General features: G+C 26.3%; 1 protein-coding gene across 1 annotated transcript; it reads right to left on the reverse strand.

Moving 5' to 3' along the window:
- Positions 1 to 201: 201 nt before the first annotated feature.
- Positions 202 to 19,599, reverse strand: LOC100202074 (uncharacterized). The gene is made up of 4 exons (XM_065813872.1): positions 19,359 to 19,599; positions 19,022 to 19,245; positions 15,362 to 15,550; positions 202 to 4,151 (listed from the first exon to the last, which is right to left on the reverse strand). Exons 1-4 carry the CDS (start codon positions 19,576 to 19,578, stop codon positions 600 to 602), a joined length of 4,185 nt encoding a protein of 1,394 aa, XP_065669944.1. The 5' UTR covers positions 19,579 to 19,599; the 3' UTR covers positions 202 to 599.
- Positions 19,600 to 20,290: the final 691 nt, after the last annotated feature.

Consider the following 20,290-nt stretch of genomic DNA (forward strand, 5'->3'; position numbering starts at 1 on the left):
ATAAGAAACTTGAGTTTAGTTGAGAATGATGCAAGAAAAGTGTAGGAAAAATTATATTTTATTCTCCCTTAACTCAGAAAGCCTTGTGGAACAATATTATATAAGAGTTAATTGTAATTAAATTATAATGAATTAATAGGTGCAATTAAAGAAAAATATTAAAAATTTCAAGTAAATTTGAAAGCCAGTAAAAAAGGCAAATTACAATGAGTACACTTTTCTTAACCAAAATTTTTAGCTTGTACATTGAAAACAATATCAAATAAAAAGAATCAAATAAATATATCTTTACAAACAAATAACACTTATTTTATTTCTAAGTAATCTTTGCAAATGTTTCAAATTAAACAAATGGTTATAAAAATCAAAAATTGCAAACTTTAACAAAGAACAATCTCTACAATATCTTTTTATGGTCTCATATTGTTTAAAATGCAATAATATAAAAAAGCTTTAAAGCGTACTACTATTTTTTAAAGAAGGAAATAATATATCCAGTAATTAAAATCATATAAAAATTAATATATGAATAAAAATGCACTAGATGTTTCATCTACTTATGTGACTTTCATAAATGTTTAATCGCCTAATTACTAAATTTATTTTACGTTCTGCTGTGCCAGTTGAGCAAACGCTTGAGCATAATTGGCATACCATTGACTGTAAGCTTTTTGATAATCCTGCTGCTGTTGTTCATAGCTCTGACTTCCTGGTAATGCTTCTGTGTTAGGTTTTTGGGGCATACTTGTAGACAATGAGTTAGCTTGTGGTATATACTGATTATATGCAGACTGATTTAATGATTCATTTGGTTTCATAAAATTTTGCTCACGATAATTTTGGGAAGATAAAGATGTTCCAACATATTTCACAGGCTGATAATTAGCAGTAGAAGTAGTCATCTGTGTTTGATAGCTCTGAGATGCTGAAGCATCATTTAATGGTTTGTGAATTTGTTTTTGACCTTGCTGATCTTTGTGGTAATCAAAGTCAGAACTATATCGAACATTTTCGTTTCTTAATTGTTTATCTCGTATATCTTCTCTAGCATGAGTTACACTATATGAAGACAAAGATACACTTGAAGTTTCATATCTCTCGGTTGGAGGTCTTTTATATAGGCTTTCTCTAGTGTTAACATCAGACTGGTACTTAGATGGCAAAGAATCTTGGACTTGTGCCTGTCGAGATTTTAGCTGCATTGAAGAATCATCCTGAACCCCACTTCTTTCATTCCACCTTGAATCTACACGCCTTTGAATGTCTGCAGCTTTTACATCAGGATAATCTCTACTATAAGGTTGGTCACTAAGATTACTATCTGATTTGTTATTTCGAATACCACGATTGTCTGAATAATTTCTATCATACTCATCATTGAGGGAATAACCTTTGACATTTGAGACTAAATAATCATTTCTTGACATTTCTGGGTAAAGTTTAGGGTCATGTATATTATGACCAACCTGATCATAATAAGATGATGGTTTCAAGCCAGCTCTTAGTCCATCATCTTTCGATTTAGATTCATATGCTTGATAAGAATATTTTCCACCTAAATCTTTATCTTGCTTATCATAAGGTCTACTACCTGCATATTTCTGTAAAGAATTAGCTTGATCAAAGTACTGATCTCTTTCAGGATCTAATAAACTTGAATCTTGTACTTTGCGCAATGGTTGATCATTCAAAGCAGTATATGGGTCTTTTCTTGAGGCAACTGCTGCATCACTGTATCTTATATCACTAAATTGAGACTGTTTAGAGTAATCTTCGGACTTGCTTCCACCAACATAATCATAGTTCTGAATATTGCTTTGGTTTTTAGGATAAACTTTAGGGTCCTGGAATAAAGAAGATCTTTGTACATCACGATAGTCAGCCACTCTACCATCAGTATATCGTTCTTCTCTAAAGTTTGCAGCTACATCTGCTTCTGCTACTCTTTGATTATATGCTGCTGAGTTTGGCAACTTTCTATATTCTTCCCTTGACATTAACGGATTAATTGTTTCTTCAGGGCGTCTTTTAAGGTCATTTTTAAGATGTACAGGTCCATCATAAACATTTCCATGCTGATTAACTGGATAATCTTGTCTTCTTTGAGACAAATCTCTTTCTTGAATAGAATACATATCCCTATTATAAGGATCTCGAGTTTCTCTACCAAGATATTCTCTATGACTTTCATGATCGCGTTCTCTAAATGCATTGTCTTGATATTCATTATTAGTTGAATAAGGAGTATTTTCCCTAAGATACGACTCATATGCAGCTTGTGATGGGAAACTCCCTCTAAGACGCTCACGATTAGATAAAACTGAATCTCTCATGACATCTCTGTATGCACCTGCAATTCCATTGTAATCATCATTTCTAGAATCACGCAAATCCTTACTTTGATCATTAAAGGAAATGTCACGCTCTTTAGATAATCTATCTCTTTGAATGTCAAATGTGTTAACTCTATCACCTCTGTATAATGAACTTTGATTATCATTTCTATAGAAAGAGCTTTCATTGTCAGATCTTGTAAAGAGATCTCTCTTGTCATTTCTTTCACTTGTATCCCTTAGTCTTTGTGTATTAACTCCTTGATCATCTCTCATCACTATGTCTCTTCTGTAGTCTCTAGGTAATATATCTCTTTTATCAACTTGTACAGGTAATTCACGTCCTTCACCTTTTGTATAATCAGACCATGCATCCTTAGGTGCTACATGCCTGCGATCATCTTTTGGAGCAGATTCCCTGTACAAAGGTTCTCTGCGATCATCTCTTCTAAAGGAGTCTCTTTCATTGCGCTCATCTTTAATATCTCTACCACGATCTCTGCTATTAATTCTTTCATGAGACACATCTAGTTGCCTTTCAGGCCTTTTTAAACTTGTTGAACGACCTCTGGTCTCTGATCTGGGAGATATCTGAGAACGTTCAACTTCCGTTAGTAAAGGTTTGGGAGCAAGTCTATCACTTTGAAACCCAATGCTATTTCTATTATGTATGTTGTCTGGAAGTTCTTTATTATGTTGTCCAAAAGCAACAGGAGCAAGATTACCAGGCGCTGTTCGTGGCTTTTTATCATCAATAACTCTTCCATCATCTTTATCAGGAAAAGATCTTTTAACTCCATGTTTAAGGTCACCCTCTTTTCGATAATTTTCTACTAATTCTCTGGCCATTGGCATAGTCTCCTCAATATACCAAACATCATCAAATGATGGACCAACTTCTGGAAGTGTAAAATTTTTTTTCATTTCAAGAACAGCTTCATCTGGTATAAATTTTCCTTCAATTTTTTTTTGCTTTTCAATTCTGTCTGAAAGGACTGCTGGTTTATTGATGAGTACAGCTGCAATGCGTTTGTAACCACGAAATGATTCCATTTTTCTACGTCTTGCTGTAAAATACACATTAGTTTGATCAAGTATGTAGTTCCTAGGTCTTGTTTTGGCTACATCAAACAACTTGTTCAAAATAGCAGATGCTCGCTTAATAAGCTCTTCCCAACGACCATGATAATTTCGTTTTTTCCCCAAATTTGATACTTTCATTCTATCAATAATAAAATTAGTGCCCAAAATGTAGTATTTTTTTTCCTTATGATCACTAGCATATTTTTCACACCAGTATGATTTACCACTTCCAGGAAGACCAACCATCATAATTATTTCAGCTTCTTCTGGTTTAGTTGGACCTGGAGGAGGGCTAATCAACTCAGCTGCATGCTGAATCAAAACAAAACCATTAGTTAAAGGGAATTTAGGAGGTTGTGCACCAAAATTTACACGAAATTTCATATTTTTACAGGCAATATGGGGAAACAAAGCTTGAGACTTTGTAAGCTCATTTGTAAATCGAAATGCTACTCCAAGATATTCACCATTTACCATATAGAATATAGCTTTTGGAGAAGCATCTAAATCAACATAACAGGTAACTGTGTCTCCAACTCCAAAACGTTTTCCATAGTCACGAAATTTGCATTCATTGGAAGACTTTGCAGTCCCACCATAACCCCATGAAAACTTATCTTCACCAAGTTGGTAATCAGAACCATCAATGCTCCAACCAACACGTGCAACATACAAGTCATTTTCGTCTGCAATATTCACTTTAAGCTCTTCTTGAAGGTGCACTTCAAAGCAGACCTATGGTACAAAATGTCATCACAGTATCAATAAGATTGAGGTTCTTGAACTTCAAGTAGAGACATTAAAAATATTTTTTCATTTAATTTTAAAAATAAAGAACACAAATTTTATATACAGTTTCAAAAACATAAATTTATTGGTGATTTGCAAATATTTACAGAAAATTTTTTCTTTTTAATGTAAAAATATAAAAGTAATTTGGAATTGTATGCTACTATGATTGGCAAATGTTAAGGCAGTTAAGAACAAGTTTCTTGACCAATAAGTCCTCCATTATTAAAAAACTTGTTAGATTAAGCAACCCCATTTTATTAGACACTTATTTTTATTATTTATTAAGCTAATATTAAAAAAACAATTTAAAAAAATACTTTTTATACTTATATAAAAGCCTTCAAAGACATTTTGTTTAAGAATAGTAGTATTTATGGGTGTATATATAAATTTAAATGCATGTCTAGTTAAATAATATTTTTGTTTGATGCATACAACTTCTGAGTAAACTTGTATTTTAAAGGCCTGTTCCCGAATGAGAAATCGAAATATATAACAATTACTACTTCATTCTAACTTTTTACTTTCCAGATAGTAATTATAAGTTATTTCCAGAGGTATTTATAACTTATAACAATAGTATCAATAATATAACATTGGAAACATGAATTGGTGAATGTTAAAAGCCATAAGCCCAACATTGCAAACTTTCAGGAAACTAAAAAAACTGCATTTTCCCTGTAGTATTCCTAATGGTCTAATTACTTTTTTGAAGAAAATGTTTTACACCTTGATAAGAGGATGTTTTACACCTTGATAAGACTAAGAGGATGATTTACACCTTCAAAAAAATTACTGAACCATTAACAAAAATTTATAGGGAGAAATACAGTTTTTTTTTAGTTTCCTGAAAGTTTACTATGTTGGACTTATGCCTTTTAAAATTCACAGACTTATATGAAATGAGATGAGTTAATGCATAAATGAAACTGAGTTTATACATCATGTCACTATGATTTATTAGGATATATTAGCAATTTTCTTATTAGCACTTCAACCTGACAGGTCTGTAGCTTTGAACACATAATCTAAGAGCTATTTAGTTAGTAACTAGTAAATCAAAAAAAAATTCTTTTTTCAAATCCATGCTTTATGCAAGCAGAATTCTATTGGGCCTAGAAATTCTTTTTTTGTTATCTTTTGTAGAAGGAAAAATTACTGTTACGTTTTTAAATTATTTTTTTATTAATTCAGTGTTCTTATGGGGAAATACAAATTAAATTTTTGTTAACTAAATTAACCTTTTTTGGTCAATTTTTTCCATTTCCTTGTATTGTCATCGAAAATGATTAAGTGTGCAAAATTGGTTGAGAAAAAAGCTTTCAAAAATTGATTTCATATTTTGTGGCACACAAACATATATATATAGAAAGTAACCTTATATAAAGCATGGAAAAATCATACATGTTTTTAAAATATAAATAAATAAAAATATACTATCTGATTAATCTTGGAGGTTCAGTACACATTCATTTTGCAGTTTATTTATTTAGAAGTCTATAAAGTCAGTATAATGTCTTCTGCTCATAATAAAAAATAACTGGTTTGATTAATAGTGTGATTACCATGTTTTTTAAACAATTTAATAAATGCTTGGGTTCATTATAAATGGTTCATTCAAAATATTGGGTTTAATAAATCTTTAGTTTTCCCATTTTTAATTAGTCTTTAATGATTACCAAACATTTTTGTTGCATTTTAGTTTATAAAGTGTTTTAGTTGTCCAATGTCACTTTAGACAAAATGAAAGATAACTCATTTTTGATCTGTTTTTTTTTTCTTTCTTTTAAATAAATACTTTTATTTGAACAAAAACATACACAGTATTTTATTGCTACCAACAATCAGCAAATCAAATTTATTTGTATATTTTTTCACTAAATCCCAAAAATGTTATTCTTGGTTATATTTATTACTGACGTTCTTAACAACAACAGGAGATATTAAGGAGTATTCTAATTCTGCTGTTGAGTTATTTTTGGAACATCGGCTAGCAACAAGCTAACGACATTGGTAAAGATGAAGACATCAAATTTGCAGCGAGTTTTGCTGTTACAACCCTGTTTTTGTGACCTTGAAACTTTTCATAGTTAAAAAAATTCTATTATTAATGGAAGTTTGCAAGTTATCATAAATTCTTTAAAGGGATTTCCAAGTGCTGAGATAAGTCATGTTTATTTTGTAAATAAACATTAGAAAATAAATTTTAAGTTTAAAATTACCAAAACAAGCTATTTATTGAGATATTAACAAAAACACATTTGCTGTTTTTTCTATTATACATCCGATTGAGAGGTTAATATTAATTTCATGAAACTGCATAGTTTTTTCCATTGCAAAAATATCTGATTTGAATAATATTTCACCACTGAGTTTATTAAATGATTTACACAACTAGATTGGGTGTTCTCTTTTTATAAAAAAAAAAAAGTTTGCAGTTTTTAAGGCATTCAAATAGAGACAAAATAAAAATTGTAATTAAACAATATATCACTTTTCTACTTTGTTTTATTTTCATTTCTATTAAAATAATTTGTTTGCATTTATCATGAAATCAAATTTATTTACACTATATCTTACTAAATCCAAAAAAATAAAACATCATTTCAGTTTTAAAGACTTTATTAGCAAAACTTGTTTTTAACATATATCAGGAAAATTTTTAAATTTACATATATTATGTTAAAAGCACTAATATTATTTATTGTTATAGAGGCGTTCTGTAAGCTATATAAAAAGGCATTCTACTACATAAAAACTAATTGCTAAAGGGAAAATCCAAATATAACATGTTGTTTATAACTAGAAAGCTTATTTGAAAGAACTTTTTGTATTGACATTATTTATTAATTAAAAAAGGACATTAATCTGTAATAAATCAGAAAGAAATTGCGTTAAAAATTATAAAGTTTTTTTTAAATCTTGATAAATAATTTGTTTGGAAAAGGTTAACTAACACGAAACATTATTTTAAGGATTATCTAAGATATGAACACACTTGTCTTGACACTTTGGCACCTTTAAAAAAAAAATTTACACCTAACATATTAAAAAAGGGATAGCCAAAACGTAATATAACTTTAAAAACAATAATAATTTTTAGTGACACCAAAGAAAACAAATTAAACGTACTAATCGGATTTTTTTTTTTTAATAATAAAAGTTAAAGTGATTCCCAAGTGCCAAGACAAGTTGAGTTTGTATCTTAAATAATCTTTAAAAAATAGGCTTCATGTTAATTAAATTTTCCAAAACAAATTATTTATCAAGATATTAGCAAAAAACTTAATTTTTAACACCTTTTTTTTTCTTCTTCTTAAGGTAAGTTCCCTTTCTGCGCTATTTTAGTTAATAAATGAAGTTAATATAATAAAGTTCTTTCAAATAACTTAAACTCGAGTTATAAACGTTATGTTTGGGTTTTCTACAATAAATTTAATGTAGAAAAATGCTTTTTTTCATAATATTCAAATAAAATGTATAATAACCATATAAAAACAACACGATCAATAAGTAACATTCTAAAAGTCTAACTTACATTTTGTTTTTAAAACAAAACTAATATTAGAGCTATAAATATAAGATTAATAATTTAAAAATTATCCTGATCTTTGTTAAAAACAAGTTCTAATAAAATCTTAAAACCTAAAATAGTATTTTTTTTTTTTTTTAAGATAAAAAAAAAAAAAAATATATAGGTGTTACTATCAGGAACATGATAAATTTGATAACAACAAGGCTACTAATTGGTTTCAATTTATTGTAGCAATAATAATCTTTTCACTAAAGCAATGATATTTTTGCAACCTCATATAGACATGAAAAAACAAGTATTCTGGTTAATATAAAAAAAATGAAGGCAAAGTGCCCTAATAATGGCTGGGTCTTATTAAGAGCCAAAATTGAGTCTGCTTTTATTGCATTGATTTATTTGGACATTTATCTGATTATTAGAATTTTGTATTTTTGATACATTTCGTTTCTTGTCTTGATTTTTTATAAATCTTATTACCATCAGGGTTAGTATAACAAAAAATATTTTATACTAAAACCACTACTTTATAAAGTCATTTTAGTTATTTTGAAGCAACTGAGCAACTTTGCAATGTACTTAACGTAATATTCTTTCAGATACAGCTTTGTGATACATTTTGATTTGTTTTGTTACTTTAATATAATACTGTAAATTGATTTGTTGTTTACCAAAAAATAAGCAGAAGCACAAATGTAGCATAAATCTCAGAGCTCAAATAGTTGTAATAATAGCCACTCATTTGACAGAATAATTATTTGGTACTGATATGGTTTTTATTAGAAAATAGTGTAATTTATACTGTATACTTGATTTCTGTACTGTAAAATTGTAAGCTTTGCAAATTAAAATTGTAAACACTGTAAACATATATGATTTATTGATCTAATATACATTAACACATGTATTTTATGATAATATGTTTATAAGATGTAAGTATGGTCAACAATTGAAGTTTTAATACTATTTCTTTTAGTTGATTACAATTTTGTGACTTTTTCAAGATGTGATCAAGCCCTTATAGCTGTTAATATTTCAAGGATTTGATCATATGGCATTTATTCTTACAATGTGTCTGCTATCCCAAGCATAGCTTACTTGCTTAATTCTAACTATTCCATATAATAGCTACTTGATGAAAATGATCTGCTTAAACCAATTCAGTCTTGTACAATATATTTAAGTATTGATAGTGACAACAATAATTTGCTTTATCCAAAGATATATACTATCAAATCCAAAGAAAATTGATGAAAGATTTAAAAATATTTTGTATTAACTTTACAAGAAGCAATGCAATCCAAATTGAATCACAAAGAAAGGGAAAAAAATAATTAAAAGAACCACAACTAAAGAAAAATTAATTAAAAAAACAAAGACAAGAAGAAAAAACAACAACAAAAAGGAGAAAGATATACAAAAATTATTTAAAAAACTAATTCAATATAAAAAAGATGAGCTAATGTTAAAGTTGTTAAAAATCACTATTTCTTCAAATAATTTAAGAACTTGTTCATTTGATAATACTACTAGTGATTTTACAGATAAACAGCTGATTACCAATATATATAGACAAAAGATCTATATATAATAGCAATGTTTATACATGATATTACAGTACACATTGACAAATATATTATTGTATGCAAGCTACAATCCTATAACAGCTGTGTAACAGCTACTTTTTATTTTAAAACTTGTTTTTGGCTTGAGGATATATAGTAGTGATTAAAAAAAAACAGATTTTTTTAAATTTTTGTTATACCTACTTAATAGGTCAGCTTGATAAGTACTACTATAAACCAAGACAAAATATTTCTTAGCTATGTATACATTTTGCTATACTCTACTATGTTAAAATGTTTTTCTTGGTTTATAGTAGTATAATAATTATTCTTAGTTCATTATTTGGCTATAATTGTCGGTCTGGCCATTAACACATAACTAAAACCTCTGTTTAAATACATTTTTCTCTGAATGAAGCATAATTTACAGCTCTTTTTAGGTGATGAAGTTGATACCCTTTTGGGTGCTAATAAAACTATATTGCATACAAACAATTCAAATTTTTAACTAATTTAAATATTTTTGCTTTAAAATTATAAAAAAATAAAGCAACTGTGTTACAATTAGAACTCAAACAGTTAGATTTAAGCATTTAAAATAGAACTTTCTGATGACTTGAAAGTAAAATTAAATTAATTCTTTGGGATTAAGGAACTGCAAAGTAAATATTGATGAGCTTTGTTATTACACAGAGCTCAACTTTGCATCTTTGTGGACAGGTACATATTGATGTTACTACCTATGTTAATTATTTTAATTGCAACATGCATTAGTCATTAGTTTTATTTGCACATAATAAATCAACATATTAGGTTGTTACTATTATTTGCTAAAGTTATATTCATCAATAAATTATAAATTTCATAGTATTATCTATCAGAGTTCAAAAATAATGACCATATAAAGTTTAATTTTTGAAGTGGTTACAAAGTTTGTATGGTTTAACTTTTGAATGTTAAAAGATTATTGTATGAAATTCAAAATCTATCCATGAATATTTAATGTGTTTACAAAATGTTTAGTATTTTTATAAAAATATCAAAATACTAACCTGTTGAACTTGAAATGTTATTTATAAATAATACTGTTAAATACAATATGTTATTAGTATTATCAAGTTCTTTCTTAACACTTGAGATTTAATTTTATTTAGATTATTGCCTCTCTGATCACGTATATCTTCTATTTTAAATTATTATATTATTTCTTCTTTGTTCATATTAGTAGTCCAATAATATTAATCATATTATTGGGCAACTGATATATTTGATAAAGATGTGTAACATATTTAAAGCCACTAAAGGTGGTAGCAGTTACTAAAATATATTTAATAAGTCTTCATAAAAAATTGAACTTTTGTGTTGGGAAAAAAAACTGCAAACTAGTTTATCAATATATTCATAAACTGTAAAGATGTGACCAGATCCACAGTAAATTTTTTTGATTTGGAAGATCTGTAACTAATTAAATTACTTCAACTTTTTGATAATTTGTTGTTTAAAATTAACATTTTTTTACAAAAATATGTAAAATTGAACTTAATATATATTGAAAATGTGAGTAACTTTACTACTTTAAAATTGTTAGTAAGCAACTTTACAGACTTACAGTTTAACTGTTTTTTTTTTTTAATTAATTTAACAATTTTAAAAATTGTTAAAATAATTAAAAAAACATAAAATTCTGCTCTAAAATACTAAATGATATACTTTGTTTTATTACAAACTTGGCTTTATTACATGAGCAGAGGTTTCAACTTTTGATACAATAAATAAGTTCAAAATAAAATCAAAACCATTAGGAATGTGTATGTATACATAGGTATGGGGTCATCCATAAATTACGTCACGCAATTTTCGACCGTTTTTGACTCCCCCCCTTGTCACAAAGTTGTTACACTAAGAAGCAAGTTTTGTATGAATCGTCACAAAACCATTAATCCCAACCCCCCCCTATAGCGTGATGTAATTTATGGATGACCCTATATATATATATATATATATATATATATATATATATATATATATATATATATATATATATATATATATATATATATATATATATATATTGTGTATGTGTGTGTGTATATATATATATATATATATATATATATATATATATATATATATATATATATATATATATATATATATATATATATATATATATATATATATAGATACATATATAGAGAGAAAAACAGCATGGAAAATAAGAAATCGAAAATAAGCAGTCAATTCGACCGGCTAACACATGGAAATGCTGTTTGCTTGGGTTTTTTTTTGGCGTTCAAAATTTTAACTTGTTTCTTTAAATTTTGTTTGTTTAAATTATAGTAATAGTTCTTAATGACTGAACTTTATAAATATAAAAATAACCTAATGCTTGAAAATTAACAAATTTGTATTCGTTTTAAAATAATAGTTTTAAATAAAATCAATGCATTTTTGAAAAGGAAACGCTCAATTAACTAATGTTCAAATTTCTCGTAAAGGTTTTGTTTTTTTTGTTTTTGTTTTATAATTTCTTTGCTTATGCAGGATTAACAAACACTGATAAAACTATTTGTTGTTTTAAGGTTAAATATTATGAACACACCATCATTTGACAAAGAAATGCTTTTAGAATTTGGGAGGTTATCATCGGACAAAAATTTGTTGTAAGTATAAACAATCTTTTAACATAAAGACACCATTATGTAAAAATCTATCATTTGTTTCTCATTTTAAGATGTGAATGTAAACAATGTTCTATTAAAGTAATCTAAATTATTGTTTCAAAATTCACAAATGTGTATTTCAATTAATTTAGGAGAGTTAAATATGAAACATATTAATGAATGTTAATAATTAGTAATTTTAAATTTATCTATAAATCACTCATGCATTTATTGTAATTTGCGGCAAAAACTTACAAGAAAATAAAAAAATTAAAAGAAAAAACTAAGTGACTGAGTTTAAACTACAGTTGAAAGAAAAAATGTTCTTATTTGAATACAGCAACTATTATGTATTATTATTAGAATAATATATTAAAAACTTTTATTAAAATAATAATAAAATAAGAATTTCAATCATTTATTGAAAAAAGGATTTTCACCACCAGTAAAATTAAAGTAATCTAAATAAGTGAAGCAAAAAAATTATTAGATTTAGTTAATGTCATATGTAATATTTACCAATGAAGCGAATTAAAGTAGCATATCAAAAATATATTAAAACCGCATTTTTAAAATTTCAATGATTTTATGAAATTTTAGTATTTGCATTTTCTGAATACTTTTTTTCAACCAGTCAACTATGACCACCAGGAATTCATTTCTTGGTGTTAATGGTTAACCGTTGGCTAAAATTTGACCGAGAGATCAAAATAGCGATTTCAGTCAATTTGGGTGGCCATTGTTCATTGACCGACTTATTTTCCATACTGTGTATATATTTTATATATATATATATATATATATATATATATATATATATATATATATATATATATATATATATATATATATATATATAAATAAAATATCTGGTTGCTAAAAATTGCAATTTTGTAAACTAACATGTGATTATGGATTTTAATCTTAATGATCATCTCTTTAAAGTCAAAATATTTAAATAAGAAAAAAAAAACAGTTATTATTTGGCAAACTGTTTATTGAGTTGAAAAAAGTTTCTGATAAAAGATTCTGTAAAATAAAACCCCAGTTTCCTATTAATGATACTCCCTCTATTCTAAATAATGTAATTTCAACTAGACAAAAAATTTCAATAACGATCAATTTCTTGTGACTGTAGTCAATAAAGTAAACAAAAAAAAATTAATATCCTAACACTACAGCATTCAAAATTGAGCTTTTTTTATCTCAGCTAATTTTTACAAAAGCCCATAGCCTGAAAGTTTATTTGTTTCGATATCGTTAGACAAAAACTTTTATTTTAGCAGTCGGTAAATGTTTTGGCAACATTTTTAGTGTAAATTTTTTAAAGTTGTGGACCACCAGTAGTAATATGTACCTTATCTACTTTTGATGAACATTTAATTAAGATAATATCTTGTTTAGGATTTCTTATCATTAGTTATTATTTTTTGCCAAAGCATAAAGAAAAAAGAAATAAAAAGAAATTTAGCTGGAGTTAATGTATATTTATTAGCTCTAATTAGATGATATAACAGAATAATTTATTTACGATTTTTTCAAAAAAACTTAATTTTATTGCTAAAAAAGTAGCAAATAAAATGTTGGTTTCTGTGTGCATATTTTGGTTAAAATGGTGATAAAATACTCTGCACTGACCTGCATGCCATAAAAATTAATCAGAAAAGGAGTTCTAAAGTGTAACAAATAGGAAAGTAACACAGCAGTAAGGAATACCTTACTGCAGTGTTACATGAAGTATAAACAAAAATACTGCTTATGAGTATATAAAAAAACAAACATAAACATCTATTAAATGGAACAGAATAAAATTTGAAACAATACATATTCACAATCAAACATTTTTAGCCTTTACCAGATTAGGTTTATGTGTGACCAGCCATACATCTGATATAAATATCAGATTGCAATTTAAAAAAAAATGAAATTAAATTATCCCAGAATTAAGATTTATAGTTGCTCAATATTAGTTTATTTAACATTACTAGGGCTGTAAATCCTGGCTCATGTTTGTGAACGGCTCGATGATTGGCTCGACAAGAGCTCCTTCATGTTCGGCTCGAACGGTAAACGAGCCGGGCTTGAACAAAAAATCAGGCTCATTTATTAAACGAGTCGGGCTTGAACAAAAAATTAGCTTGAACACGAGTCGGGCTTGAACAAAAAATTAGCCGAGCTTGAACATCATAGGCTCGTTCATATAGGCTCGATTAAAGCTCGAATATATATATATATATATATATATATATATATATATATATATATATATATATATATATATATATATATATATATATATATATATATATATATATATATATATATATACACACACATTTATCCAATGCAATGAGAGCAAGACTTATATTTGTGAAAATGTAATTTGAACTATTAGAGTGCAGTGTTTAATAGGAATTATTATGTTTGTGAGAGTTTACATGTTTGAACTTTAAACATTAATTTTGAACATTGATCTATTAGTTTTAACTTTTATTTTGAACTATTAGATTTGTGGGATCTTATTTCATTATGTTGTTTATTTGCATGTTTAATAGACTGTAGGATTGTTAATGTTGTTTGTTGATTTGGACTTGCATTATTTACAGATGAGCCTTCAACAAACAGTTTTTTTTTACTAGACGAGCTTTAAACTAACAGGTTACAATAATTATTTCGAGTTTTAAACCAGTTGAGCTCGAGCAACATGTAAAACATGTTGAGCCCAAACAATATTAATCCTTAACGAGCCGAGCTCGAACAAAGAATCTCATGTTTGAAACGAGCCGAGTCTGAACACTCTTAATATGTAAATGAGCCAAGCCGCGCCCTGGCAAGCTTGGCTCATTCGGCTCGATTTACAGGCCTAAACATTACTGATAAAATCAATAACTTTTGTTCTTAAATTTTTCTTTGGATTTTTACTACAACTGTTAAAAGATTGATAAAAATCTTTTAAACTAAGCACATTTAAACTAAGAACATTTTCACATCATTTAGTAAAAATTTAGGATTTAAATTTATTCAGTAAAAACTTAAATTTAACAAAAACCATTATAATTAAAGTACGCAGTAACAGTTGACTAAACAAATTTGACAGATGGAAGTGTATTTATGTAAAATTTTATATTGTTATTCTTATGATCAATTTGGCATGTCATTTTGTTTTCTTAAACTTATGTTATGTTAATCATCAGTTGAAACAAATTGACACATTAAATATTCTTAAATTAGAGTTTAGCAGTAAATTTAATTCTTTTTCATATAAAATTATTTATGGTTTATTAGTAAACCAGTTGAAGCAATTTCATTAACAACTGCCTATACTCAAGTGCATATTTTTAAATTACATGAAAAACATAAATATAAAAGTCTTTATTATTTAAAAAAAAATACCTTGCCCTTAATTACACCATGACTTGCACGAACACCTCCCCACATATATTCAAAACCTTCACCCCTCATTATTGATCCAACAAAACCGTTCTCTTCAATTTGAACATGAAGTTCACTATTGTATGAATCAAGGGTAATTCTTGGATTTTCTTTTCGAGTTTCAACTATTGGCTTTATATCTTCCATTGGCTTAAAAAAAAACATCTTTTATTTTAAAACTTTAGGATTAATAAAAATAGTTTTCCTCCATTATAAAGAACATTTAAAAAAATGTATTATGCATTATTCTACGGAACAGGGATAAATCATAAATAAAACTAAACTTTTATTTAGTTTATATATATATTTCTAAAATAGATTTTAAAAACTAAAAATTTTTTATTATCTATCATTTTTATTTAATTGCTACACTTTCTTAACATTGTTGGACAACCTATGTTTTAACTAAAAATATGATACCAGATTTTTATTTACAAGCGTATTAACATATTAAAAGGTTGCTAAATATTATAACATATTATAAGTAGCTCTTAATTATTGAAAGAACTCCTACCTATTATGCAACTTAAAAAAGTTTTTCAAAAAGAAACTCTGTCCCAAAAGAAGGAAAACTAAAATCTTTTGTAAAACAAATACCTGTTAAGGAAAAAAATGTTTTGTTTGCACGGAATCTGGTTTTAAAATTAAGTTTTTGCCATCTTTGAATCAATTTTTTTTTTTGGCCAGGCAAAAAGTTGTACATTTTTTGTGCAACTTCTTTCCATTTTGTAATTTTGACTTTTGTATTACCTTAAATATTATAAATTGTAGTATATATAAATTTTTTTAAATATACTACAATTTATAAGAAAAGATTATCCAAGTTCATCAGATTATTAATATTACTGTAGAAAAAATAATTTGTTTTTGTTTAACAATTAATGAAAAAAATTAAACTTTTTATTTTAGCTTAAGTATAACAAATTTTCTTTAGTTTACAGATCTAATTCCAGTATATAAGTTCTGTAGATCTAATTCGAGTATATCAATTCTGTAGGTTACAATCCATTTATATCGCAATAATAAAAATTTGCTTTTATAATTTAAAAAAAATGGTGTAAAATAAAAATTTAAAATAACTGATTTAAAAAACTGAAAACCATTTTTTTTTAAATTTTCTAGTTTTTATTAAGCCCTATTAATACCTAAGAAACAAAAATGTCATAATATTTTTCAAAAATGGCACATGGTAGAAGCGCTAAGTTTTGTAAAAAGACGTTTAAAAAAATTGTTAAAATGTCAATACAAGGTGGTCCTAACATAATTTAAAAAAAACTCACATGATCTATAAATATTAAGTTATAATTAAAGGTAAAAAAATTTCATATTTTTTGAAAAATGATAATAAAGATTATTATCAAATAAGTTAGAATGCTTTAAAGAAAACTTTTTATTATTAAAAGTAAAGTTCCTTTTAAACTAATTGCCGTTCTTAAGTATATATTTTTATGGAGATATTTGAGGGGATGCACAGATGAGTGATTTGGATTAGTTTACACTAAGCAGAACAATAAAATTTTGAATCTTCCAAATTTAGCATTAAGCATAGCAGAAAACAATGCATAAAATTTCAGGAAAAAACTTGAGCGTTTTCTGAATGATATAGAAATCATTGCAATTAAAATAATATATAATAAAATAAATATACATCAGAAGAGAATTTGTTCAACTTATAAGCAAATAACTTGTGGCAATTCAACGCAATGAAGAATCTCCTAAGATACGATTATGGAAAATTCAGTAAGTGTGCAATTGTCATAAAACAATTTATTTTACTATTAAAATTTCTTAATTTGTTTAACGATCTTTATTATTGCATAAGTGTAAGTATTTTATGTATTGAGAAATACAGGCTGCATAAATGAAACTTATTTTTTAGTTGAGTATGGAACAAAAAAGCTTTTATGAAAACTACTGTTGCTTTTCAAAGGAAATTGGTGATTATTAAAAACACATAAAATTATAAACAATATGCTCTATACTCATCAGCTGGGAGATGTTGATGTCAAAAAACACCTCATCAACCTTAAGGTAATTATGCTTTTTAAATGTATGTAGACTGTAACATAATTTTTATGATTACATACTTTAGTCTAGTAACTAAACTAGTCTGCAGTAACATATTGAGGCAAATCTCTTTGAAAAAATAATCACTAAACTAATTCTATTTACGCAATAACATACAGGCCTTGTTTTAAATAAAAACGACTTAGCACATTAGCTTCTCGTTATTTTTGACTTTTTATTTACGGACATAAATTTTTTTAAATTATCAATAAAATAAACTACCTCAACACAAGTTTCATTTACTAATTAAAAAAAACCAATCTAGAAGTGTTATTTTGTAAATGTATTGTGCGATGCCTACTAATTAAAAAAAAACAATCTAGAAATGTTATTTTGTAAATGTATTGTGGGATCTCTATTTGTTTCAATTTTTGTTTTTTTAATATGAAATAATTAAATCAGACAAAATCCTGAAACTGTGGAAGTGATCCCCTTCAATTTGCTTAAATTTTTTATATTGCTCAGAATATATAGTTAACATGTTAAAAAAAAATTTTTTCAAAAATAGTTTGTCATCTTGGAATCCAGTTTAAAATTTATGAGGTTTTTAAAATATTTTTTAGAAATGATGTTTTTCCCATCTTTGAATCCATTTTTTTTGTATCTTGTGATTTAAAGACTTATCTTTATATTTTTAATATTTTATGAAAATATGAAACTTATTATATAATTTAATATACAATAATATCGGATTCACTATTTATGTGTTTATGAAATAAGTACTATTTAATACAAACTTTTTATTTATATATAAGAATCAATTGTAATTTCTTTACAAATTTATTTATATATTCTTACAAAATTTATGTTTTTTGCAAATTATTTCTTTGACATTTTTGTTTATTCTTCATTAAATGTTATTATAATGCAATTAATATTCACAAGCGGATCTTGATGATAAGACCTAAAGGTCTTCTGCGAGTTCTATTTATTATATTTTATTTTTATACTTATATATTTTATTATATTTGTTATTGTACAGCGATTTTTTAATTGCTACTGTATAACGATTTTTTAATCTTAACTATCTTATTGTATAAATTTATTTAATATTTAAGAAAAGAACAAAAAAAAAAGACAACAGTTTTTAAAACTGTTTTTAATGGAAATAGTTGTTATTTATAAAATCTTTATGTTTGCAGATTTTTCTTTTGAGACTTAGGTTAACAAAATTTCAAAAAAATTCTTTATTTGTAATATAGAGATACTTTTAAAAATTTAATAAAAGTTTATAGCAACCCCTAAATATAATGTTTATACTAGTATTTTAAAAACCAGTCTATATTTTTTGTTTAAAACGTCTTTAAAGGATGTCCACCAACATTAAAAACAAGCATTTTAAGAAACCGCTTTAATGTTTTATAAACAAAACTGTTATTGTTTATAATTAGATACATAAAAATTTTTGTTGTTTTTAAACTATCAATGTAATACTTTTATTTGTTGAAAACGGTGTAAAAACCTAATTACTAAAATTTTATTTTTAAAATGCTTTTACTTATATAAAAAAATATTTAAAAAACTAAACCTTTTTAAAATAAAAATTTTAAATACCTCAAATTTCTTCTCCTCTTTTTTATCAACTTCTTGATTTCTTAAAGCTAATGGGTCTTTCTTCATATCATTTGGCTTTACAACTAAATCTTCTTTTTTGATTTCAGGAACTGCGGCTATATTTTTGATGTCGTCTGTATTTAATTCATTGGCTTTTGTGGGCAATGGTGGTTTTGATGGCCCCATTCGAATTACTTCCCCTCTACCTGGTGTTCTATATGCACCTAAATTAATATTTATAAAATAAATGATAACACAGTATTTAAAAATAAAAAATGTATTTAATAAATCAGTTTTTAAACATAAAAGTTATCAGTAATCAGAAAATATAAATCACCTCTATTAACTGATTGAGATCTAGCATTATTTTGATTGTTTATTTGAGATCGGGGTGCTTGAGGGGTGCTCCAACTATTAGTACCTCCATAAAAATTACCTCTAGTTGCAGGTGAAACTGGCCTCATTAAGGGTGCAATACCAAACCCACTTCCTCCACGTTGATTTTGATTGAATGTGCTTCTTTCATCATTTGAATAGGATCCTCTCCATTGAGACATTTTATATTTATTTAAAAACTAATAAGATGTAAGTTAGAAATATAATTTTATTCCTTATACATATGAACAGATTTGCAAGAATACATTAAAAGCTTATAAATGTATTACTAATAAATGTACGTTACTTCTCTGCCAGACAGAACTAAATATTAAAACACAATTAAAAAAAATTATGTTTATATATCAACCCTCAGAGTCGGCATTTAGCAATGCAGATCCAAAAGTGTGAATTTTTTGCAAACAATGCTGTCATGGTGACACCTCTAATTTTAAAACCTTGTGTTAACTTAATGCTGACTAAAAGTTTAAGATCTATAATTTGCTGACCTTGTACATATGTATGTATGCATGTATGTAAATATGTATGTATGTATCAACCCTAGGAATTAGGGTCAGCATTCAGCAATGCCGACCTAACTGTTAACCTGAAAGTGTTTTGAAGTCAGCAAAAATTGCTGACCTTGATTCTATGTTTTATGGTAACCCATTTGTGTCAATTTTTTTTGCTAACCTAATGCTAAACACTAACAGTTTAAAGTCTCATCTTTCCAAGGGTTAATGCATGTATTTATGTATGTCTTATTTAACTTATTCATATTAACTTATTATTCAAGTAACTTAAAAAATTATCTTTCACAAATTATTTAGAAAGACATGGGAAAATAGATTCAAACATTTAAATTTATTATAAAAAATATATGCCTACCTAAAA

The sequence above is a fragment of the Hydra vulgaris genome, chromosome 12 (genome assembly GCF_038396675.1).
Source record: "Hydra vulgaris chromosome 12, alternate assembly HydraT2T_AEP".
NCBI lineage: Eukaryota > Metazoa > Cnidaria > Hydrozoa > Anthoathecata > Hydridae > Hydra > Hydra vulgaris.

Bases quoted from the DNA above. Each gene is read 5' to 3' on its own strand.
- LOC100202074 (XM_065813872.1), bottom strand. From the start codon at position 19,578: ATGTCTCAATGGAGAGGATCCTATTCAAATGATGAAAGAAGCACATTC. The intron at 15,551-19,021 runs GTATTTAAAATT...TTTTTTTTTAAG, and splicing joins AAGAGGAGAAGAAATTTGAG to CCAATGGAAGATATAAAGCC. The intron at 4,152-15,361 runs GTATTTTTTTTT...TTTGTACCATAG, and splicing joins ATGGTGTAATTAAGGGCAAG to GTCTGCTTTGAAGTGCACCT.